This window comes from Zingiber officinale, chromosome 2B, assembly GCF_018446385.1.
Source record: "Zingiber officinale cultivar Zhangliang chromosome 2B, Zo_v1.1, whole genome shotgun sequence".
NCBI classification, from domain to species: domain Eukaryota; kingdom Viridiplantae; phylum Streptophyta; class Magnoliopsida; order Zingiberales; family Zingiberaceae; genus Zingiber; species Zingiber officinale.
In genome coordinates, this window is record NC_055989.1 from 21,082,218 (window position 1) to 21,107,563 (window position 25,346).

General features: G+C 36.5%; 1 protein-coding gene across 1 annotated transcript in view; it reads right to left on the reverse strand.

Moving 5' to 3' along the window:
- Window positions 1–1,513: 1,513 nt before the first annotated feature.
- LOC122045474 (DNA gyrase subunit A, chloroplastic/mitochondrial-like) overlaps window positions 1,514–25,346 on the reverse strand; it is an 83,517-nt gene continuing 59,684 nt past the window's right edge. The window contains exon 18 of the mRNA XM_042605705.1: window positions 1,514–1,920. Within this exon, the coding sequence (XP_042461639.1) occupies window positions 1,756–1,920 (165 nt within the window). The 3' untranslated portion in view covers window positions 1,514–1,755. The remainder of the gene's footprint in view (window positions 1,921–25,346) is intronic.

The window sequence follows — 25,346 nt, forward strand, 5'->3', positions numbered from 1 at the left end:
TGAAACTTGTACCCGGTAAAGGATTTGTCCCAAAGAATCTGATAACAGCTAATCATCCCCTTCAACTTCGGCCAAGGAGCTGCCTAAGGGAGGTCGTCCTTCAAAGAAGGACCTCCGCCACCAAGCGTAACTTCCACGTAGTTGAATAGATAAACAATATCACCGTGAGAAGACAACCCGCAAGTCCACCGAAGAGAAGTCTGGCGCCCCTACTAACTTCCGACCACCACATATATATAGTTGTTAGTTTCTAAGAATAATCCCTTGCTATTATATTAAAAATATCATGCATCTACCATTTGCGCTAGGCCTCGATGGTGCATAAACTTTGATCCAAAACAATTTTGCGCTAGGCCTCGATGGTGCATAAACTTTGATCCAAAACAATTTTTTAAGCCTCTATTCTCATTCATATTGGAAATAAACTTTTTTTATTTTCTCTTTAATCGTTGTCTCGAACTCTTAAATTTAGAGAACATGGCACATCAAACTATTCAAAACAAGGTCAGACAGGACACTTGCAACTGAAAGAGGAAAGAAAAAAACATGACTGGCATCTTGAAAGAGAATGATGTTGGGTCACAATCTGATATGCATTCTCATATTGACAAGTTTCATATACATCATAATCTGCACAGGTCATCCGAGTTGATATGTGATGGGATGCTTGCCACATGAAGTCACGGGGTCGAAACTCAGGGTAGTCGGAATGTAAATCTCCGGTCCCTGTGCAACTCACCCCACCTGCCACACGTTAACTCAGGATGCTGTGATTTACCTCCCTCGTAATGACCTTGGGTCGGGTGCGGCAGGGACACTGAGGGCGAGCAATTTCACCTTTTAAAAGGTGATAGACTTATTCTAATGGGATAAAGGATTAATTTCTGACGGACGTGTGTCTTCAGAGAATAAAAAAACTTAAGTGCCATTGTATCATCATTTTGTGCTAACCTTCTTAACCTGAGTATGCCTTTGACACATCTGCTAAAATGGCAATGTCTCGAGGCCAGAAAGAACACAATGACCGGCATCTTAAAGACTAATACAAGACGAGAAGACTTCCACCAGCAGCCATTATTACAGTCAAGCAGGTGTACACTATGTTAATGCTGTCAACAGAACAGAGCTGTCTTAATTTTTTTTTTAAAAAAAAAAAAAACCTTGAGTAATAACAATGGGCAACAGCAACTGAACCACAATGGGAACATACTACATGCATCTGGTACCGCAGGTAGTAGGGAAAATTGAGCGGAATACATTCAGTTGGTCAGGTCAGAAAGGTGAACAAACAACAGGGTGTCCTAAATACAAAATGGTTGTTTCAGCTAGCAGAGCACAGTTGTGCTGCAGGATGGGTCAAGCTGAATATGAAATTGTTTGCTTCCGACTCGATCATCACTGACAACAGCATCTGCTGACGCAGAGATCAAAGATGCAGATTGGATCTTTCCACCATGTTCCAACCGGGTTAGAATAACAGTGTTTTGATAACAAAAGCAAGAGCAAAGCCATATCAAGAAAATAAAAGAACACAGAAAATTTTGAGACCAAAGAAATACACACTAATTATGTCGAAAAGCACAGAAAAAGAAAACCAACATTACCCAAACAAGGTATTAACTATTTAGCACAGTAACTTTCTTGCACTAAGCTATTAAAGTTACACTTAACCACTTGATTAGCTAATTTCTTGCACCAGCAAAGCTATAAACTTGATTACCTACTTTCTTCCTTGGGTCGGGTGCGGCGGGGGCGCTAGGGGCGAGTGATTTCGCCTTTTGTCACTTGATTACCTACTTTCTTGCATCTCTTAGGAATATTATTTATTTCATCAAGTTGACTACTCCTTGAATCTTCAATCAATGAACGCCTTGGGCTTCCAAATTTATGCTTCAACTCAATTGCTTCTTTCTCTATAAGCTGCAATTTGAAAAATAATAATATGAACATTGGACAAATATACAAGGCATAACAAGCTAGACTGGGCTAAAGCTTGTTTTTAGAAAAATACAAGAACTTGGCCTAGCAATCTCTAAATATTTTATTCAAGCTTGTGTATTAAAAAGCTTGCTATGCTCAAGCTTTTACCAAAGCATTTGCATATTTGTTTATGCCACACTAGTTCAAGAATCAAAGCATAATAATGAAATCTGTCACAATTAGTATTGAGCTGAAATTTAGGGGACAGTCAAAAATCATCTAACATGTTTTTGAACATTTTCAATTTTTTTCACAAAGCTGCCGCAAACCCCAGAACAAAGTATCAAATTTTAAGATCTTAAATTGGCCTAACATCTTATATACTGAAGGTCAAACTAGATCAACTTGTATTAAATTCTCAACAGGTGGGTGATGCACACATAAATTAGAACCCCCTCTTCCTCACAAGAGTAAGGCACTCAAAGGATTAGGGTGGGCATCAAGGGTCATGAATCTAGAATTATTGGCACATACCTTCAAAACCCTTAACAGTTATGCTTGCACTGTCACAGGATCATTCAAAGAACTAGATGATAAATCTTATTAAACCAAACTAATATTTAGGGATTTCGAGGTCAAGTTGAAGTTGGTATAAGTTTGTGTAAAGATCATTGAGTAGTCACACTAATTACACAAAGTGGATTTAAATCGAGGTCAATTTGTACTCATTTTAGCTAATTTAGAGTTAAACTATCTTCACACGTGGGACAGTATTGTTTGGTTGTGTTTAGGTGAGTTAGTGGAGTTTTGAGAGGATAGAAGTATTTATACCCTCCTATTACCACAAATTCTCCTCTCCCCTCCCTCTTTCAATTCCCCTTCCTCCCCACGACACCACCACCCTCTTTGCCTTTGTATGCATGGCCCTACCTAAACATCGTTAGTGAGTTTCAAACATCCCCCCCTCTCCTCCAACAACATGCTCCCTTCTACCCTGTTCCTTCTCACTCCCTTTCCCACTTCTCTCTACCCCTCCCGCCTACTATCCATGTGTGGCAATGTCATTCAGGGCCAAGCCTAAACAATCATAGACGACACCCCTTAGCTTCCCCTCTCTCTCAACCTCTTCTGTCACTCTTGGTACCATCTATTTTTGACAGTGGTCTTTCCACATGGGCACCTTTGGTCTCCCTTCCTAATATCATCTCCAGATTTTGGTGACAATCTTTTGGCTTTCTTCAGATCGAAGAGCAACCCGTTATATTTATCTTTAAGATTCTCTTAATTTCCTTTATTTGTTTGTGTTGATAATGATTCCTATAAAGTTTAAACTATAGCTATTGGATATCCAGATTGGAGATCCAAGTTGATCCTCATAATCGTGCATCTTGTTATCACCTCCTTGGTTAGCGGATAAGAGTTTGATTTCATTATTTAGATTTTATTATGGCATTTTACAAAATCACACACCCAACTTTGTTACACAAACACACCATACTTTCATATATATATATATACCAATTCACACATCATGTTCCCATAATACCCCTGATGCATTCCACGCATAAAGCACGTGCTCGTCTAAACCACTATGAACATCCGAGCATTGAACTATCAACAAGGGAAAATTTACACATCTTAAAAAAATTCATTATTACTAATTTATCGCCCTAAATCCTATTTTGATAGCTAAAATATTCATCGAAGGAAATCTTCTATAGCTTCGGCGACATCTAAAATCTTATTCCCATAAACTTTCGGGTCTTAATAATCTTGAGTAGCCTAAGTACATCATACCCACGCTAAGATACCATCAAAGAATTCCTTAGAGCCTCTTGAGTTTCATGATTCTAAACACTATACGACCATCTGTGAATTTGGCCAAAACTTACTAATAACCCTAGCCACCTCAAAATCGACACAAATTATGACTAGTGCATACCTTGCAGCCTCCCTGAGTCTGACTATACCCTTGAACATAATTTCAAAGCCTGGATTTCATCTTGTGAGTTTTTGAAATATGCACAAACTTGAGAACTTTTCGCACAAGTCCAATGAGGGGTCTAGGCTCATCATACTCAGTCTAAGTCACCATTAATAGATTCCTTGGAGCATTCTAAGTCACCATTAATAGATTCCTTGGAGCATACCGAGTCTAATCATGTCCAACAATTCGATTTTGAACACTATACAATCATTATTAAATTTTCACCAGAACTAATTGATAGCCCTAGCCACCTCAAAATTGACTCAAACTAAAACCAATCCTGTCCTTGCATCCTATGAATTTCTGAAATCTACACAGCCTTAAGAACTTTTGATGCACTCTAAGGGGCCCAGACTATCATACTCACTCAAAGATGCCACCAATAGATTCCTCGGAGCCTCATGAGTCTCCCCATAACCAAAATTCCTGATTTTGGATATTATACGACCATCAGACTTTTAGCCGAAGCTACACCTCAAAACTGAGTCAAACTATGACCATTGCATTCCTTGCATCCTCCTGAGTCACACCATGCCCAACATTTTGTATTTTGGACACTCTACGACCATTAGTCAATTTTTGTTGAAACTTGCTAATGAGTATAGACGCCTCAGAACCGATACAAACCAAGACCATAAACCTTGTAGCCTCCTGTGTCTGACTAGCCCTTAAACCTAATTTCCAAAATTTGAATTGCATTTTGTAGGTTTCTAAAATCTACACAACCTTGAGAACTATTGGCAAGTCTCGGCTCATCATATCCACTCTAAGACACCACCTAACATTTCTGATTCTGGACAGTGTATGACCCATTAGTAAGTTTTCACCAAAACTAACTGATGGCCCTAGCCACCGCAGAACCGACTCAAATCAAAACTAATCCAATCCTTGCAGCCTCCTGAGTCCCCCCAAATCTAATTTTCAAAATCTGGATTACATCTTGTGAGTTTTTGAAATCTGCAATCTTGAAAACTTTTGGCACAAATTCACTAAGCGGCCTAGACACGTCATACCCACTCTAGGACACCAACAATGGATTTTTTGAAGCCTCCAGAGTCTATCTATGACCACTATGTTCCTTGCACCCTCCTGAATCTGACCATGATCTTAAACCTAATTTTCAAAGCATGGATTCCATCATGTGAATCTTTTAAATCTACACATCCTTATGAACTTTTGACACAAACTCACTAAGAGCCTAGGCACATTATACCCACTATGAGACACCACTAATGTATTCCTTGGAGCCTCCTAAGTCTCCCCATCGACAATATTACTAACTCGGGGCACTGTACGATTATTAGTGACTTATTGATCTAAACACGCTAATGGCTTAGACACCTCAAAACTGACTTAAACTATGATCACCATGTTCTTTGCAACCTCGTAAGTCTGATCGTGATCTCAAACGTAATTTTCAAAACCTGGATAGCATCCTATGAGTTTCTAAAATCTGCACAACCTTGAGAACTTTTTGCACAAACTCACCAATGGGCCTTGGCACATCATAATGGATTTTTTTAAAGCTTCCTGAGTCTCTCCATGCCTAAAATTCTTGATTCAGGACATTATACGACCATTAGTGACTTTTGATTGAAACTTGATGATGGCCCTAGACACTTCAGAAGCAACTCAAACTATGACCACTGTTATTTGTAGCCTCCTAAATCTGACCATGTCCTCTAACCTAATTTCCAAAGCATGGATTTCATCTTGTAAGCTTTTGAAATTCACATAGCCTTCAAAACTTTTGGCACATCATACCAACTCTAATACACCACCAATAGATTCCTTGGAGTTTCCCCATGCCCAATATTACTAATTCTGGACATTGTACGATCATCAATAACTTTTAGTCGAAACAAGCTATTAGCACTAGACACATTTCAACCGACTCAAACCATAACCACTACGTTCCTTGCACACTCCTTCTAAGTCTCACCATGCCCAACAAGTAGAGGAACGACTTGTCCGCTAATCTTATGTTAATATAAATATGGGTACTACTAATATGATATTTACATCTAGCTCTACTGATGTTCACAGCTCTACTATTGTTGTGAACAGAGAGACTAGTAATTATAGATTCGATTTGAATCAACAAACTCCGATTAGGATGATCTAGGCTATATTACTAAGGATACTTAAACTCAACAAAAAATTAATGAAAATAGATTTGAAGCAAAAATTGAAAAGAACGTTTCCGAGGAAAATTCTTAGCAAATGATATGCACTAATCATTGGACGAATGTATCAACAGAAACGAATACAACTACCTAGAAGAGTAGTTTCCTTTAACTCTAAACTTGTGCTAGTGCAAAGGCAATGAGTTTACTGAATTCTATGTTGGTCAAGTAATGTATTTTATATACTTTTTGTAAATAGGTTGTCAACATTACAAACATGAGTATATATTTATTATTGTTTTAGGTTTTTGTAATGCGAGAAGATTTTAAGGCTGGACTTGTTAAGTGGCCAATTTGAATACAAACCAAGGGACTTGGAAGATTAGACTTAAGGTAATTTAAGTATGAAAATTGTACATGGAGAATAATTACAAGGGGAGATATTGAGTTCACTGTTATAAAATATATAGAGGCTCACCAATGTGGCACTGCTCTAAACCCTAAAAATAATCGATCATGCTGCATGCACTTCTTCCTTTATAACTTTTCAAGTTGAAGGGCAGTTTGTGTTATCATATAATTATAGACAAGGATGATTCAAAGACAGATGCAATCACATTTTGCATTGTATATACCATACCGGAAGATATATAATGCATGTTAGAAAGCTATAAAAAGGTGGTTAGTGATTACGATAAATATTACTTTGACCTTCCTAGACTTTTATGTGAGTTAAGATATAGAGATCCAAATACATATGTTGCATTGAAAAGAAATGGTAATAATCAATTTCAACATTGTTTTTGGTGTTTTGGCACTTGTGGAAGAACTTTCTAGCATATCTTCATAAACTAATTGGAATTTATACAACTCACCTAAGTGACAAGTATCCCGATGTTCTACTAACAAATATCATGGAATAATATATACAATGAGTCAAGTTTACCCTACTGCTCATCAAGCTTTTTGTTGTTATCATTTGTCCTATAACATAGTTACAAATACTCGTGATAGCCTATATTAGAGTTGTTTTAGGCTACAGTACAACAAACACAGTTATAAAATATGATCGAGTTATGCCGACAATATTTGAGACACACGCAAATGCTCATAGATAGTTACAAAATACATATACTATGAAATCAACAAATGCACACTTCTATGATAGAAGGTATTATAAGCCCCCGAGGCAAGGTTGAGTTGCGTACTGCGGGCCAAAACTTGCTACAATGGACAGGGGTCAATTCTCGGCAAAGTCGGACGAACAACCTTCCCCCGCAGCTTCTCGATTTATCTCCTCATAGATAGTCGTGAGGCCGACCGTGTAGGCTTGGGTGGCGGATTCCACCTTTTCGCTACTATGATCGAAGGTATTAATGTTGAATAAGGATACTTAAGGACTCACAATTATATGACTAATACTTAACACTAGGAAGAAAGTTGCACAACGATTTTATTAACACCTTTTACCATGAAGAAGATTGAGATAAGGAAACAGGAAATTAAATTATATGCGATTTTTCATATAGCTTATCAGAAATAAAGGCACAAACTATAGCATCCTCCAAATTTTAGGATTTCCTTGGTCACATGTTATTACAATGTGTTTATTCAAAAACATGGACCCAAGTTATTTTTACTTCTACCTAGGGAAATACGGTCTATGTAATAGCCTTCCAAATTTCTAATAACAAATAATACTTATAATATTTATATGGGCTTGTTAGAATAAGTAAAAGGGTATTTGTGTCTTTTGGTGTATATCTTCTTTTCTATATAAAGGCCTAACTCCTGGGGTTCCAATAACAGGAGATTTTAGGTTTTGCTTTGAACATGGTATCAGAGCCAAAACCCTAATTTCTTTTTCTCTTCCCCACGCCGAATTCCTGTGCCCTAGTTTTCCTGTTTTCTCGTGCTTAGCCGGTACGGCCAATACCTCCCGACGCCTTCTTCTCGCGCCGACCACGCCTTCTTACCGCACGGAGTTCGCGCCGCACCCACCTCCAAGAGAATCTCTTCTTTGACGGAGCCGGTACGGCCTCACTCTCCCTCCGCCTCTGTTGCTGCCCTCGTCGGTGGAGTTAGCCGCGTTGAGGAGGACGAGGAGAACATCGACCCGGCCCTCGGGTGCACCTGCGCTGCTAACCACGCCCTCTTCTCAGGTACGGCTGTTCTGAATACCTCTGGTGGCCGAGTCGCTGAGGATCCCTTAGCCAGCGATGTGGTCTTCCTCCGCGTCACTGCCGCCGCCGCTGCGATCTCGATCTCTTCACCTCGAGTGCGCCATCTGTATCTCCTTCCGCTTCTTTGCGCTGTACCCAGTAACCAGAAGAAGCACCTCCTGCTTCCCAAGTGTCGGCACACCAGCTGCAATCCAACTCCAGCTGCCCTCTTCGCCGACGCCGCGCTGATTTCCTCTGCGTCACCAACAGCCCCTCTCTTCCAGCATAAGCAGGCTCACTTCGTATATTCCAACAGCCGGGTTCACAGTTCTATTCATGGCTACATCTGGTGTCCCAAAACCAGATACCTCAATCTTTACCAACCATATCACTACACCTCTCTCTTCCGAGCAGTTGGATGGTAAATATTATATCTCTTGGGCATCTCACATTAAGCTTTGGCTTGTTGGATAGGGTTATGAGACGCATCTCACTCAAACTGAAGAAGATGTTCAAGACATCGATCGTCCTCTGTGGAAAAAGGTCGACGCTCAGTTATGTTGTATTATCCGAGCCACCATCCATCCATCTCTTAGGAATGTCTTCCGTACTCACAAAACCTGCAAAGCTGTTTGGACACAAGCTCAACAACTCTTTACAAACACCTCTCGGCGACTCTATCAAGTTTGTGAAGATCTCATGATCATCCTCAGCGTCAATCAGATTAAGGATTCAATGTCAACTTATCTGGGTTCAGTTTCTAGCCTTCTTTGTGACTTCAATGAACTGCTCCCACCTACGGCCGATCCTATTGAAGAGCTTGAAAATCGAAAGAAATTTTTTTTGTCTTTGGCTTTATATGGTCTGCCCAGAGATTATTCTCATGTCCGTGACCAGATCCTGGGCAGCCCCACAAAAGCTACAATGGAAAATACCTGGACGACTCTTCTCCGTGTCCCGGCCAAAGTCTTGACGATGCCTTCTTCTGTTCCTGTCGACTCGTCAGCTTTAGTCTCTCGACACAAAGGACCTCCACCTCGCAAGGGTGTCAAAGGACGTCCTTGGTGTGATCATTGCCACCGACTGGGACACACGATTGATAAATGTTGGAGTCTACATGGTCGTCCTCCTCGTGCTGCTCAGATTGTTCAGAGTTCTGTTGCTCCTTCCACTTCACAGTTAACACCTGATTCGACTTCAACACCTTCTTATACTGACTTTCTGAAATGGTTTGAGGATCGACAAGCTTCGGGTTCCACTGCTACCATTGCAGACGCTGGTACTTCCTTTGCTGGCATATCTCGTTCTTCGGGTCCTTGGGTTCTTGATTCTGGGGCCACCAATCATATCACTGGTAATAAATCCCTTTTTTCCTCTCTCACTACTTCTGGTAATTTACCAATGGTCACCATGGCCAATGGTTCCCAAACTCAATCCTAGGGTATTGGTATTGTTCATCCTTCTTCATCTCTTTCAATTCATAATGTTCTTTATGTTCCCGGAGCTCCCTTTAATTTATTATCGATAAGTCAACTTACTTGATCTCTTGATTGTGTCATTTCTTTTACTAACACGTCTGTTTCCTTACAGGACCGGAGTATTTGACTGTCACTTCCTTATCTAAAGAGATTTGTTGGACTCTTTGGCTATAAATTTCTATTTGCTAGTTTATTTAATTTCTTATAAGGACATTAGTATGTAATACTTTATATATGAAACAACCATGGTTTTGAAGCATATTCCAATCGAGAGACCATATAATATTAAAGCACGTGAATAAATAAGTGGACTACTCTTTCACATATTAGTGAGGTGGGAGACTTGTTGGACCAAATATCACTAGAAGAGGTAAATATTAATGTTGTCAACTAACTTTCTGTCAATTTTAGTTTCTAAATAATTGTTCCTATTTTGATAAGTTAGTGTTTATCTAATCTCTTCCCCTGTTCAAATTGCATTGCTTGAGAACCTTCATAACCTCAATAATACTCTACATCCATTAAAGACATCATAATTACATGCTATAGAAGCAAGATACCTTAATAGCGAATATCACAACTACATTGTTCATTAGAACCAAATCAAGGAGCTAACAATAAATAACATACAACTAAATAAAAGGGTTAAAGAATTATTTAAAATTATAGAAACAAAAGGCATAATCAAGCGATCATGTAGTATATCCTCCTCATCTTGAACTCGTTGCTACTAGAAAGATGATTAAGAAAGGACATGATAGAAGGCACTAAAATACAAGGATACTCCTATTGATACTTTTGAAAAAGGGAGGGGAGCAACAGAGAAATCTGTGAGCCCAAAAGATTTTAAGATTATGAGAACATTACATGACAAAAAGAACAATTAGTTGAGGTATTAGAAAGGAAGCTTCAAAAAATATAAAAAAAGTAGAAGTTTTAGGGGCATGGGAAAAACACAAATTAATATGGATGAATTGCAAGAAGAGAGATATTATCTCAATTTCTTAAGGGAATTCTGAATAAGAGGCCAAGAAGAAGATAGCAAGGATTGTTGAACTTAACAAAATGAGATAGAAAACCATTACTATAGTCAGTATGTGCAGAAGAATTAGTTTTAGTAGAAAAAATAAGATAAAGATGTGGCTTAGGCTTACATTGAAAAAATTAAAGTATAGTAGTTACATCCCTGTTAAGAAGTTATTTGTATCACAAGTTTAATAATATAGGAATTACACAGATTTATTTACGTTATTGAAAATTAATATTTTTCCGTGCGGCCTATTACAAGTTTTATTTCAGAGGAAGAGTCTTTTTTTTTTTAACACTAACTCCCTTCTTCTCCGGTGTGTAATTGGCATTGTTTTTATGTTATTGAAAATTAATATTTTGTTTGCAGGCCTATTACAAGTTTTGTTTAGGAGGGTCTTTTTTTTTAACACAGGCTTCCTTCTTCTCCGGTTTGTAATTGCCATTGTCTTTTACAATTGAAGAGTTAATTAATATGTATTGTACGATTCTATTTAGAGAGAGACCTTCTTGTTGGGTAGACTATACTATAAGTCTGTATCTTGCTCATTCGGATTCCTTGTAAGGAATTAAAATTATATGGTAATATAATAATTGAATATTGTTAGAATATTGTAAACATAATAACTAGGGGTATTATTGTAATTATGTTGTATATCCTTCTCTATATAAGTCAATAACTTCGTGTTGTCTAATACACGGTTTTCTCTTAACATGTTATTTGAGTCGAACCTTAATTTTTCCGCCGCCGCCTCCAATTCCTACCACCATTAGTCACGCTTGACGGGAGAAAATCTCTCCTGATCCCTCTTCTCCCTCTCGTGTCGCCTGCTTTAGTTTCTCCGTGGTCGCCATTGACGTCGACGCCGACCTCCACAACCAGGATCTGCTCCTCGGCCTCGAGAAAGCCACTCCCTCTCACGTCGCCTGCGAGCACAAGCCGCTGCTTCTCACTCCCGCGTCGCCTACTTCTCCCTCTCGCGTCGCCCGCAAGCACAAGTCGTCGCCTCCATTCCTTGCGCGCCAGCAGAAGCATCTCTTTCCCGATCGTGAGCACAAGCCACCACTGCTCCTTCTGCATGGAATATCCTTGCGTCGCAACATCTTTGCGCCGCAGTAAACCCTAAATTTTCCAACGTCGTCGCAGCAAACCCTTAATTCTCCTGCAGTCCAGCGACGGAGAGAAACTCCGTGCCTGTCTCCGAGGTGTTGCGACGTTGCCGAAGAGTCGGGTTGCTGCCCTCTTTCACCAAGCTGATCAATGGCTACCTCCAGCACTCCAAAGCCGGATATTTCGATCTTTACCAACCACATCACTGCATCACTCTCCTCCGAGCAGTTGGATGGTCAGGACTACTCCTCTTGGTCCTCTCACATTGAGCTTTGGTTTGTTGGACAGGGTTATGAGACACATCTCTCTCAAACCGAAGAGGATGTCCAAGTCGCCGATCGTCCTCTGTGGAGAAAGGTTGACGCCCAGTTGTGTTGCATTATCCGAGCCACCATCCATCCATCTCTTAGGGATGCCTTCCGCACTCACAAAACCTGTAAAGATGTTTGGACACAGGCTCAACAACTCTTTACAAACACCCTCTCTATCAAGTTTGTAAAGATCTCATGACCATCCTCAGTGCCCATCAAATTAAGGATTCAATGTCAACTTATCTGGGTTCGGCCTTTAGCCTTCTTTGTGACTTCAATGAACTACTTCCACCTGTGGTCACTCCTATTGCAGAGCTTGAAAATCGGAAGAAGTTTTTTATGCCTCTGACTTTATATGGTCTGCCCTCAGATTATTCTCATGTTCGTGATCAATCCTGAGCAGCCCCACAGAAGCTACCATAGACAGTACCTAGGCGACTCTCCTCCGTGTCTCTGCCAAAGTCTTGACGTTGCCTCTTTCCATTCCTAGTGACTCGTCGGCTTTGGTCTCTCGAAACAACAATAGACCTCCACCTCGTAAGGGTGGCAAAGGACGTCCTTGGTGTGATCACTTCCACCAACCAGGACACACGATTGATAAGTATTGAAATCTACATGGTCGACCTCCTCGCACTGCTCAGGTCGTTCAAAGTTCTGTCGCTTCTTCGGCTTCCGCTGCGCAGCCGCCACCGGATCCGATCCCACAACCTTCCTATAATGACTTTCTGAAATGGTTTGAGGATCGTCAGGCTTCTGATTCCACTGTTGTTGCACACACTGGTAATTCCTTTGCTGGCATATCTCGCTCTTCAGGTCCTTGGGTTCTTGATTCTGGGGCCACTGATCATATCACTGGTAATAAATCTCTATTTTCTTCTCTCACTACTTCTGGTTATTTACCAATTGTCACCATGGCCAATGGTTCTCAAACTGAGTCCAAGGGTATTGGTATTGTTCATCCTTCTCCGTCTCTTTCTATTCATAATGTTCTTTATGTTCCCGGAGCTCCCTTTAATCTATTGTCAATAAGTCAACTTACTCGGTCTCTTGAATGTGTTATTTCTTTTACTAAAACATATGTTTCCTTACAGGACCGGAGTATGGGGAGGATGATTGGCTTCGGATGTGTCTCGTGCACTTTATCGGCTTCAACAACCCTCTCTTGTTGGTTCGGCAACGACGGCATCTCCACTTCTTATTCATGCTTAGTTGGGACATCCAGGTCTTAATAAGTTGAAATAATTACATCCCAGTCTTTCTCACTTAGAGTCTTTGTCTTGTGAGTCGTGTTAGTTAGGTAAGCATGTTCGTAGTTCTTTTTCTCCTCGCACTATGAGTCGAGCTACGTCCCCCTTTGCTTTCGTTCATTCTGATGTTTGGGGTCCGAGTCGCGTTTCTTCTACATTGGGATCACGATATTTTGTTACTTTTATAGACGATTTTTCCTGTTGTATATGGTTGTATTTGATGAAGGAACGTTCAGAATTATTTTCTATTTTTCAATTTTTTTTCATGAAATTAAAACTCAGTTTGGTATTTCTCTTCGAACTTTGCAAAATGATAATGCACGCAAGTATCTTTCTACTCAGTTTCGTTCCTTCTTGGCATCTCATGGTTGTATTTGATGAAGGAACGTTCAGAATTATTTTCTATTTTTCAATTTTTTTTCATGAAATTAAAACTCAGTTTGGTATTTCTCTTCGAACTTTGCAAAATGATAATGCACACAAGTATCTTTCTACTCAGTTTCGTTCCTTATTGGCATCTCATGGTTTACTGCATCGCACGTCTTGCCCTCATACCACTTAATAGAATGGGGTTGCAGAACGTAAGAATCATCATCTCCTTGAGACCACTCGGACTCTTCTTCTCCATTCTCATGTTCCTCATCGGTTTTGGGGTGATGTCATACTTACTGTGTTATCTCATCAATCGTATGTCTTCCTTCACTCTCCAATGTAAAATACCTCATCATAACCTCTATCCTCATCATGCTCTTCATCCTTTACCACCTTGGGTCTTTGGTTCTATATGTTTTGCTCATGATCGTGATCCTAACATTGATAAACTCTATCCCCGGTCTCATAAGTGTGTTTTCCTTGGGTACCCACGATCTCAAAAAAGGTACAAATGTTATTCCCCTACTCTTCGTCGGTACTTCATCTCTGCAGATGTCAAATTCTTTGATTCGGTTTCATTTTTTGGGCCTACCTCTTCCCAGTCCGAGGTTTCTCCCTCTCCACCTGCACCAGTGACTATCTTTTGTCCTCCGAAGGCGCCTCTATCATCCCCAGTCTCGTCTCCTCCTTTGTAGGTTTATCAGCGTCGTCCTCATCCTGCTTTGCCGTCGACCGACCCTGACACTACCGTGGACACATCTTTGGAGCCAAGTCCTTCGCCGTTTCCTCCGGTCCCATCTCCTGACTCTGATATTCCTATTGCACTTTAAAAGGGTATGCGTTCAACTCATAATCCTTCTCCTCACTATGTTTCTTGGAGTTATCATCATCTTTCTCCTTCCTATTATTCTTGTCTTTCTTCCTTGTCGTCTGTTTCTCTTCCTAAGATTGCAGGTGATGTCTTTACCCATCCAAGATGGAAACAAGCTATGCTCGATGAAATTTGTGCTTTACAAAGTAATGGGACTTGGGACCTCGTTCCTCTACCACCTGGGTGTATACGGTGAAGGTTGGTCCAGACGGTATGGTTGATAAACTTAAGGCGCGTCTCGTCGCTGAAGGCTATACTCAGATCTTCTGATTGGATTATGAGGATACTTTTTTTCCTGTTATCAAGATATCTTCTGTACGCCTATTCCTGTCAATTGCTACGATTCGCCATTGGCCTCTTTATCAGTTGGACCTCAAAAATACATTCTTACATGGTGATCTACTCGAAGAAGTCTACATAAAGCAACCTCCGTGTTTTGTTGCTAAGGGGGAGTCTTCTGGTCTTGCATGTCGCCTGCGGAAATCTTTATATAGCCTCAAGCAATCACCCAGAGCATGGTTCGGTAGATTTAGGACTGTAATTCAACAGTTTGACATGACTCGAGTGAGGCTGACCATTCTATCTTTTATCGTCACTCATCTACTGGTTGCATCTACGTAGTGGTTTATGTTGTTGATATTGTCATCACAGTAGTGATCATCTTGGGATTTCACAGGTGAAACAATATCTTTTTAAACATTTCCAGACAAAGGACCTCAGTAAACTCAAATATTTCTTGGAGATAGAAGTAGCACAATCTAAACAGGGGATTGTCATATCCCAAAAGAAGTATGCAATGGATATTTTGGAAGAAACAGGAATGTTAAAATCAAAGGCAGTCGACAACCCTATGGATCCTAATGTCAAGCTCCTGCAAAATCAAGGGGAGCCTCTTCCAGATCCTGAACGGAACAGACGATTAATAGGAAAACTAAACTACCTTACTGTTACTCGTCCGGATATCTCATTTGCGATAAGTGTAGTAATCATTTCTCAACTCTCCATGCAAAGAACATTGGGATGCTGTAACTTGCATTATTCGATATATCAGAGACGCACCAAAAAAGGGTCTTTTGTATACAAACAAAGGGCATACTCGAGTCATAGGGTACTCTGATGCAGATTGGATAGGATCTTCCACTTATAGAAGATCCACTTCTGTGTTTTGTATATTTGTCAGAGGTAACCTTGTTTCTTGGAAAAGCAAAAAGCAAAATGTTGTGGCAAGATCCAGTGCCGAGGCAGAGTATCGAGTTATGGTCATAACTAGTCAAGAGCTTATATAACTAAACGGTTGCTTCAAGAACTCAGATTTGGGAAGGTTACACAAATGTCACTTATATGTGACAATCAGGCCGCCATGCATATTGCCTCGAATCCAGTTTTTCATAAGAGAACAAAGCATATTAAAGTATGTCACTTTGTTAGAGAGAAAGTCATATCAAGAGAAATATCTACTAGTTTTGTCAACTCACATGATCAACTAGTAGATATATTCACTAAGTTACTAAGAGGTTCCCGAATTGACTACATATGTAACAAGTTGGGTACATATGATCTATATTCTCCAGCTTGAGGAGCAGTGTTAGAATATTGTAAACATAATAACTAGGGGTATTATTGTAATTATGCTGTATATCCTTCTCTATATACGTCAATAACTCTGTCGTGTCTAATACATGGTTTTCTCTTAATAAATATGTCATATTAATTGGTCAATTATGTATTTATTTGTACAATTACAGTTGGTATCAAAAATGTTGGTGGAAGACTGGTACGACACACACGGACCTGGACGTCTAGGTATATTGTTATACCTATTACATTTTCACTTGTCAATTGACACAAAAACACTAACTTTCAAGCATTACAACTCACTTGGATATAATGCTAAACAGAATCTGATTTTAAAGAGTGGTGAATATACAATATTTTGAAATATCAATCTTGCATTATTTGTGAGTATAAATTAATGTTTATGTTAGTTTTACCGTTATTCTTATGGTATTCTTCTTATACGTATCTGAATTCAAAGAATGTTTTTGTGAGAAAGTAATATTCATCTTTGTTTAGAATTATCACCCCATAAATACCTTTCTCCAACAAGAAGTGAGGTAGGTAAAAGAAAAACACTATGAATGTGAAAGTTTATCAGATTTGAAATATTAAATTGCGCATGGTATTTACAATATAACTATGTCTTCTTCGTGATGCAATATATGAGATGTCTGCTATATGATTTGAAGATGGACTTCAAACAAACTGGCATGATCAAATTTAAAATAGATGTCTCAGTCTCAATCTTCAAATTTTCAGTTGAATGGTCCATCTGTAAATGTCAAGAATACTTGGGTAGGGATTGTAAACCTAAATTTGTGACTTATATAACTGTATCTATGAAATGTTTAATTATTCCTACATATTTTAAACAATACAGAACAGAGCTTTATTACAACAGTCTTGTGTGACTTGTATACTGAATTGGTTACAGTTTTAATAAATATATTGATTGTTTTTTTATTATTATTATGGTTGATTGTATTCTTGGTAATGGAGTATTGCATAGTGAATTTATATAAATTTATTAATAAGATGCAACTATAGTTCTATGCTGTATCATTTAAAATATAAAAAAGAGGAATCCGGTGCACGAAGCTCCCGTCATGCGGGATCTCGGGGAAGGATCCATTGTACGCAGCCTTACCCTGCTTTTTACAAGAGACTGTTTCCAGGATTCAACCCGTGATCTTTTAGTCACATGGCAACAACTTTACCGTTACACCAAGGCTCCCCTTCTATATCATTTCAATATTCCTACATATGTTTTAAATGATACATCATTTAAAACATATGTAGGAATATTGAAATATTTAACAAATATAGTTATACAAGTCATACAAATTTACGTTTACAATCCCTACCCAAGTATTCTTGACTTTTATAGCAAGATGGATCATTCAACCAAAAATTTGAAGAACTTGTCCCTTAAAATTGAGACTAAGATATCTATTCTAAATTTGGTTATTGCAGAAATCTCATATATTACATCACAAAAAAGAAGTTATTGTTGTAAATATCTTGATCAATTTAATATTTCAATTCTTAAAAAAAATCATATTCACATTATATTTTTTACTTACCTCCTTGTTTGGGACAATTAACTATAATAGAGGCTCAGTTATCCATGTGGTGGTAATCTTCTAAACAAGGATGAATATTAGTTGCTCAGAAGAATATTATTTGAATTCAAATACTTTAAGCATAAAATGGTAAAACAAACATAAACATTAATTTATATTTACCAATGATGCAATACTCATATTTCAAAATATTGTATATTCACCACTGCTTCAAAATTGAATGTTGATTTAGCATTATATCCAAGTGAGTTGTAATGATTAAAAGTCATTGTTTTTGTGTCAATTAACAAGCGAAAATGTATTTTATTAATGTTAATAGGTATAAAAATATACTTAATTGCTCCCTCTTGTAGATCTGTTTAGATAGTGTTTGCCCCGGGACTACGGTGCAGCGGAAGGGCGCCAAGTTATCACCCAGGCATCTACGGTTCCATCTCAGCTACGGCGCATTTGCAGAGATTTTTTCTCTAAACGGAGGACACAACCACGGGATGCTGGGGGCCGCCACGAGTACTTCCCGATTTACCCTGGTAGCTGCTGGGGGCCCGCCACGAGCACTTCCCGATTTACCCTGGTAGCTAGTGAAAAACTTCCATGGGACCGGACAAGTCGCCCCATCTTACATGGTTCAACATTTTTTTTAGATAGTTTGTGTCTTGGCAATCATCCACAAACATTTTGATATGGACTGCAATTGTACAAATAGAGATATAATTAAACAACTAATATACCATATTCAATTATTATATTACTAAATAATTTAAATTCCTTACAAGAAACCTAAATGAGCAATATACAGACTTGTTATATGGCATACCGACGAGGAGACCCCCTAAAAAAAATCGAACAATATGTATCAATTAACTCCTCGATTGTAAAAATAAGGTCAATTACACTAGAGAAGTCAAAGTCAAAGAAAAAATGTTTCTCCCAAACAAAACTTGCAATAGGCTTGAAAAGAAAATATATAGAAAAATATTGACTTTTAATAAGGCAAATAATATTTACAATTTCTATATTATTAAACTTGCAACGTAATTTAATAATTTGTTAAGGGAGATGTAACTACCATATTATAATTTTTCCAATGTATTTAATAAGTAGGTCATATCCTCATTTTGATTTTTTTTTTTAAGTTTTAAATTGTTTTATGGCATACTACAATAAAGAAAACACACATAATTAACAAGGTTCTAAAATTCGCTAGGCGTTAGTCGGGCATCAGACCAGCACCTAGGCCGCTTAGGCGGGACTAGGCGCCGCTAGGCGGATTCCACGGTACACATAAATTATATAATAAATCACATTCTATAACTCCAACACAATAACATCAAATTTAAAATGAGTTCAAAATTATACAACTAATAAAATATCACAAATTTATACTACTCCATAATTTTCAACAAATTGTTTTTCATCGGACACAAATTTAATATCATCATTGTGATCCTCTTCTTCTTTGGATGTAAAATCATCTTCGTGAAGTTTTCTCACTCTAAAGCTTATTCGGGGTTGTCTGATGAAATGACATTTCCAAAGGATGAGGTTTTGGGTCGACCTTCAATTCAATCGCTTCCAAATTGAGGAAAGATCAGACAATAAATTTTTCTTTAAATCGATTTCTCCTGCCTTTCAACTCTCTGATTTCTCAAAAATATGGACTTCTTCATTCGCTCTGATTTCTCCAGCTCTGGTGAAGATGGAGTTTGATACTAGCAGCCCGGGCAAGCCAACAAATCGATTTTCTTGTTGGACCAAAAATTAGGATTTATAAAACTTAAGTCCAACACAAAAAAAGGATACATTTCAATTTTTTTAAATTGGGATTTAAATTTAAAAGCCCAAATGAAAAAAAAATCATGAAAATCCTGCACTATTTCAGCGATGCCTAAGCGATTCGACCGATTAGTCGGCGCATAGGGCCACCTAATCCCACCCAGGTGCTAAGGCAGCCTTGGTTGGTCGACTAGCATATTTTCGGTACGATTGGCTGGTGTCTAATGCCTAAACGGCCGCCTAGGCCGATTTTTAGAACACTAATAAATAATAATTGGAAACAATGACTTCCAATCTCATTTTACTAAGTTAAGCAATCCTTACTACCAACTTCTCGACCTCTTCTTCAGAATCCCTTCAAAAAATAGTATCTCTCTCTTCTTGCAATTCATCCATATTAATTGAGATAGTGTAGGAAAGAAGATGAGAGTTAGTGTTACAGCTATTGGCGAGGGTAGTATTGGAATTAGATGTGCCCTTTGGTAAAAAATATAGTATGGGAATTTAAAAACCTTAGGTGCGGTGCACCCTTTGGGAAACTATTTTATCTTTTCACACCACTAGTTGATCATCTTCCAATATATGGTTAAATTCACACTGACTTGGGTTCATCCTTGAAATTAGCAATATTAAAAAAAAATATAGTTAAACAAGTTGTAAACTCAAAATGAAAGAATTGTCAAGTGGTAAAAATAAATAAAAAAAAAAGTGAAAACTTTGAGTGAAGTATTTTATCATATCACTTGACCACCAATAGACTATGTGGTACAATATGAAGTTTCACCATCTTTCATCATAGCACCTAACCGACCATAGAGGTGTGGTACCAGTAAGGGCTTTAATCCCCGTGCTAGATTGCACTATTTATACTCTAAGGCTCCGTTTGGTATGCATGATAGGATAAGATTATATTTTCAAAAAGTTTTTAATTAAGCGTTTGGTAGAGTTGATTAGAGGTAGGATTGTGAATGATTAGGAGTAGGATTCATAATACCTTGGCCTCAAGAGGGATTATTTATCTTACCTTTAATCCTATCCTAATCAACCCAATCCTATCCTATCATGCATACCAAACGGAGCATAAGGAGTTAGTTCTAGGGATTCACATTTTAGCCTATTTATTAGTGATAAAAAAAAAGATAATAATTAAAAGTGGATTCTTTTAGATAATAAGTGACTTCACATGCGAAAAATAATTAATGATAATCAACTGAAATGACTTATGAAAAATAAATATGGTAACAATTAAGAAGCATACAGATAAGAGTTGACTTTATATTACAATAAAATAACCAACTTGGAACTTTAGTGTTGTAATGTGAATAAATATTAATTAAGATTAAATCTAATATACATATTTTTTGTTCTACTTACCGATTTGTATTCCTTCCCCATTTGCTTTGTCTATAGTTTTGTAGGCAATTGAATTCAAAGTTATGGATATTTTCAACAACGGTATAGAATTGCTCAAAAATCTTGATTGAAAATAGGATTTTGCTTTACCTACTTTTTTTTTTTTGTTCTACTCATTTAGATATTTTGTTATGACACATTCTTGTTGCGCTTAGTTTTACAAAATGAATGAATTACTTTTACAAGTACTTTTTGTTCTTTAATTTAGTTATAACATTTGTTATAGTTCTTGGTTAATTAAGTAGGGTACCTTTTAGTAAGTGGAATCACTGACAATGATAGTTAAAGATTGGTTATCCATATGTTATATTTGTATCATGAATTAATAATAGATACTAATTGTATGATTTATAGAAATATTTTGTCATGTCAAGCAATGCAAATTCAACTTTGTTGTTTTAAAACATAGAGGTAATAAATTTATAAATGATTTTTACTTTTTTTTTAATTCAAATATTATTGTGTTTTAGATACTTAAAGCTCCATAGTACACTCCAACAAAACTTTTGATCAATATTTTTATCGTTTAAATATCACAATTAACAAAGGAAATCTAAACAATATTATTAGCAACAATTACCACTATTCTTCCTTTAGAAAGGTATAGGAGTTTTAATCCCAAAGCACTTAATGGTACAGAATTAGAGTCCTTAACAAAATTTCTACACATCAGTCATTGTATGCACCAGAAGTAGTCAAAAAAGAATAATCACCTTGAAGATAAGATTCTTACTAGACAAGAGTTCGTTTAGATAAGAAATTTGTTTTGATAATGATTTTTCTTCGTCCATAAACTTCTTTCTCTGCAAAATATAGCAAAAGAATCAGCAAGAAATAAGAATGATTGAAAAATATAATCAATTATCAATAGCAAATATAATATAAACCTCAAGAAGAGTAAGTTTCCTCAAAGCAATGTCCATCAAAGCTTCAGCTTGCTTTTCAGATAAATTGTACCCTAGAACAAGTATAACACTCAGTCTCAATCTATATATACTGAACTGAATGTAAAAACATAGAGAACACACAAGCCACATTCTCAATTTCTTCTAGGAAACTGTTTAAACTCAGTAAATGGTAAATAAAATAAAAAATATTACAATGTTAATATAAAATTGTGGAAAGACATGAAGCTGTTGTGATTCAGAACATAAATGTGTAGAGGTGAACATTAACTCACATATCGTCAAACAAGGCTCTGCTAATTTTACTTTGATCATGAAAAAAATAATAACGAACTAAACTATGTTATCTCAATGCAAAGGTTTAAAATAAATGGAACAAATTTACAAATCTATGAAGCAAACTTTACATAGACAAACATCAACATATATATATATATATAAAAGAGAATGTTACCTTACTTATCTTATGGTGCACACCCTTGTGCACTAAGTAGATTTTTTTTTTAAAGCTTAGGGTATAGTATTTAGGCTAAAGGAAGTGAGGAAATAAAAAATACACATGGTGCGCACGGGTGTGCAGGGTGTCTTTCCCCTCTCTCTCTCTATATAAAGAAATATTAGTACAAAAATATACATCACAACTGATAAGACAGTATATGATAAATATATATATATATATATATATAATGAAATATTAGTATGAAAATACTTTCTGAAATTCTGTTTTTGTTCATGCATGAGAGATCAACTATAGCTCATTTTTATTGATTAGACAACAGTTATGATAGAGTATCTAGAAAGTTATTAAATAGTGTTTATAAAAGAAAAGAAGTAAAAAATTTATGATAATGCAGGTTAGCTAAACACCAAGTAGATATGCCCCCTAGGGGAAGGTAACATTAAACTTTTAAATTTAGAAAAAGAAAAGGAGTCCAAAATCATAATCCAGAAAAAGAAATGGGACGTGGAGGACCGACCTAACCCACAAACAAAATTGAATGCCCCTTCTCCTAATAGTAAATATAGCATAGACTCTTCATCTATTGCAAAAGGTAATTGCATGACAACTATGCTAGTGTTTATTCATTAATCACCCATTATAGTCAAGATAAATAAAGGCGTACCTTTCACTAAAGCAGCTATAGCCAGAGTGTTACTAGATGTTTCCCTGACTATATTTATAATGTCATCCAAGTTATCAAGACCAATAATGATGCCCTGAAAATAAAATAAAGGAAATACAATACTTAAAAACTATGCCATATTAAGCATTTAGATCGGAGAAGATATACCTCTATAATATGTTTTCGTTCTAAAGCTTGACTAAGCTTAAATCTTGCACGTCTTTCAATGACAGAACTCCTAAATTCAAGAAACACCTGAAACAAAATAAACATTTTACTTTTGCTATTACTATTTCACGGCACATAGTAAAATAATCACTTCTCGAAGAATTTATTATTAGGCAATATCAGTTTATGTTGGGATATCATGTGCTGAAAAAAAGGTTTCCCCCATTCAATTGTATTACAACACCTATCACAATCTATGAGTAACTTTGGTTGAATAGATTTTGTGCATATGAATAACAAAATCAAGAACTTGGTTTTTAAATTCACTAAACATATTAGAAAAATAAACAAGGAATGAGCATAATAGATATTGTAATCTTTTTACCAACTGCATAGAAAGCTAACAAATTTTTGACAATATAACATTCCTCTTCCAACAGAAAATTTCAGAATGAATAACAAAATCAAGAACTTGGTTTTTAAATTCACTAAACATATTAGAAAAATAAACAAGGAATGAGCATAATAGATATTGTAATCTTTTTACCAACTGCATAGAAAGCTAACAAATTTTTGACAATATAACATTCCTCTTCCAACAGAAAATTTCAGAAGGAATAATGCTGATAGGAGTTTATTTTTAATTGCATTTCACAATTTACATTTTGCTATATTATTGTTGCATATTATGATTACCTTTAGGATTTTATTACTTGGATGGAAGATACAAGAGAGAGTGATAAAAAGATGTATGTATAATTTTGTGAATATTTTCGTTGTAACTTGGGTGGAAAGCCAAGAGGGAGGAGAGAAAAAATTACAAAATAATTTTACCTTGACTAAATAGATTAGCTAAATTAATTATATCTTTTATTTAATAATTAAATACCTATTAAATTAAATTTTTCAGCCAACTTTTATTTTTTAAAAACAATGAACTATTTTCTAAAACAAATGGGAAGGGTTTTCATTTTATGAAATTGATGGAATAAAATAATTTTAAATGAATAAATGTCTATTTAATTTTATAGGTAAACATTATCAAACCAATAATGGTTAAATGTTATCAATTTTATTTTTATGAAGTTGATTGGTGAAACAACTTGATTTTGAAAAAAAATCTATATATATACATATATATATTTATTTATTATTTATTTTTTTGTGAAAATATCAATTAGATTAAATAGTAATGAATTTTTAAATTTTTGGAAATAATTTGGTTCACTGCACCAGTAAAGCTGTCACCAAACAACTTGACTGAAAGAAGTTAATTTGTTTTTTTTAAATAAAATTTAAAAAGGTTTATTGACATTTACTCTCTATTTTCTAAAAGAGGAATTTTTTAAATACACATGTTGTTTTGCCCAAATTTGACATTAACTAATTTTATATTTTAGAAAATTCCAAATGATAATAATAAATTTACTTAAAAAATTAAACGGGCATGTCTCTCCCCTTTTTTATTTTTTCAAAATAATTTTATTCACAAACTATTTCACTGAACAATTTGATTCAAAGACTTCAAGTTGTTTTTTCATTCCCCTTTATGGAAGGCGTTATCTATTAAATAACTTACATTTATGTTTCATCTACCAAATATAAAACCAATACTTATTGTCCCTCAATAACCCTCCCTTACCAATGGGCATGTCTCTCCCATTTTTTATTTTTTCAAAATAATTTTATTCACAAACTATTTCACTGAACAATTTGATTCAAAGACTTCAAGTTGTTTTTTCATTTCCCTTTATGAAAGGGGTTATCTATTAAATAACTTACATTTATGTTTCATCTACCAAACATAAGACCATACTTATTGTCCCTCAATAACCCTCCCTTACCAATACTTCATGGATTGGCTTATTCACTTCGTAACACCTATCATCCTCTCAATAGCCCTCCTTTCCCAATACATCATGAGATGTGCTTATCCTACTCTTGGTGTCCTCTCAATAACACTCCTTTCCTAATGCATCGTGGTATGGATCATCCACTTCATTCCTCCATAAATAGAACAAACATGGTAGATCACCTATTCACATCTATTCCAATAAACTGGTACTAACAATCTCACAGTTTAAGGTATGTCACTCCATGCTAACCTGAAGAGGAATGTCTTGAAAGAGAATGTTGTCTTAGTTCTAAGAAATCCAATTTAGAGCATAGCACTCCATACAACTAACCTAAAGAGGAATGTCTTAAAAGA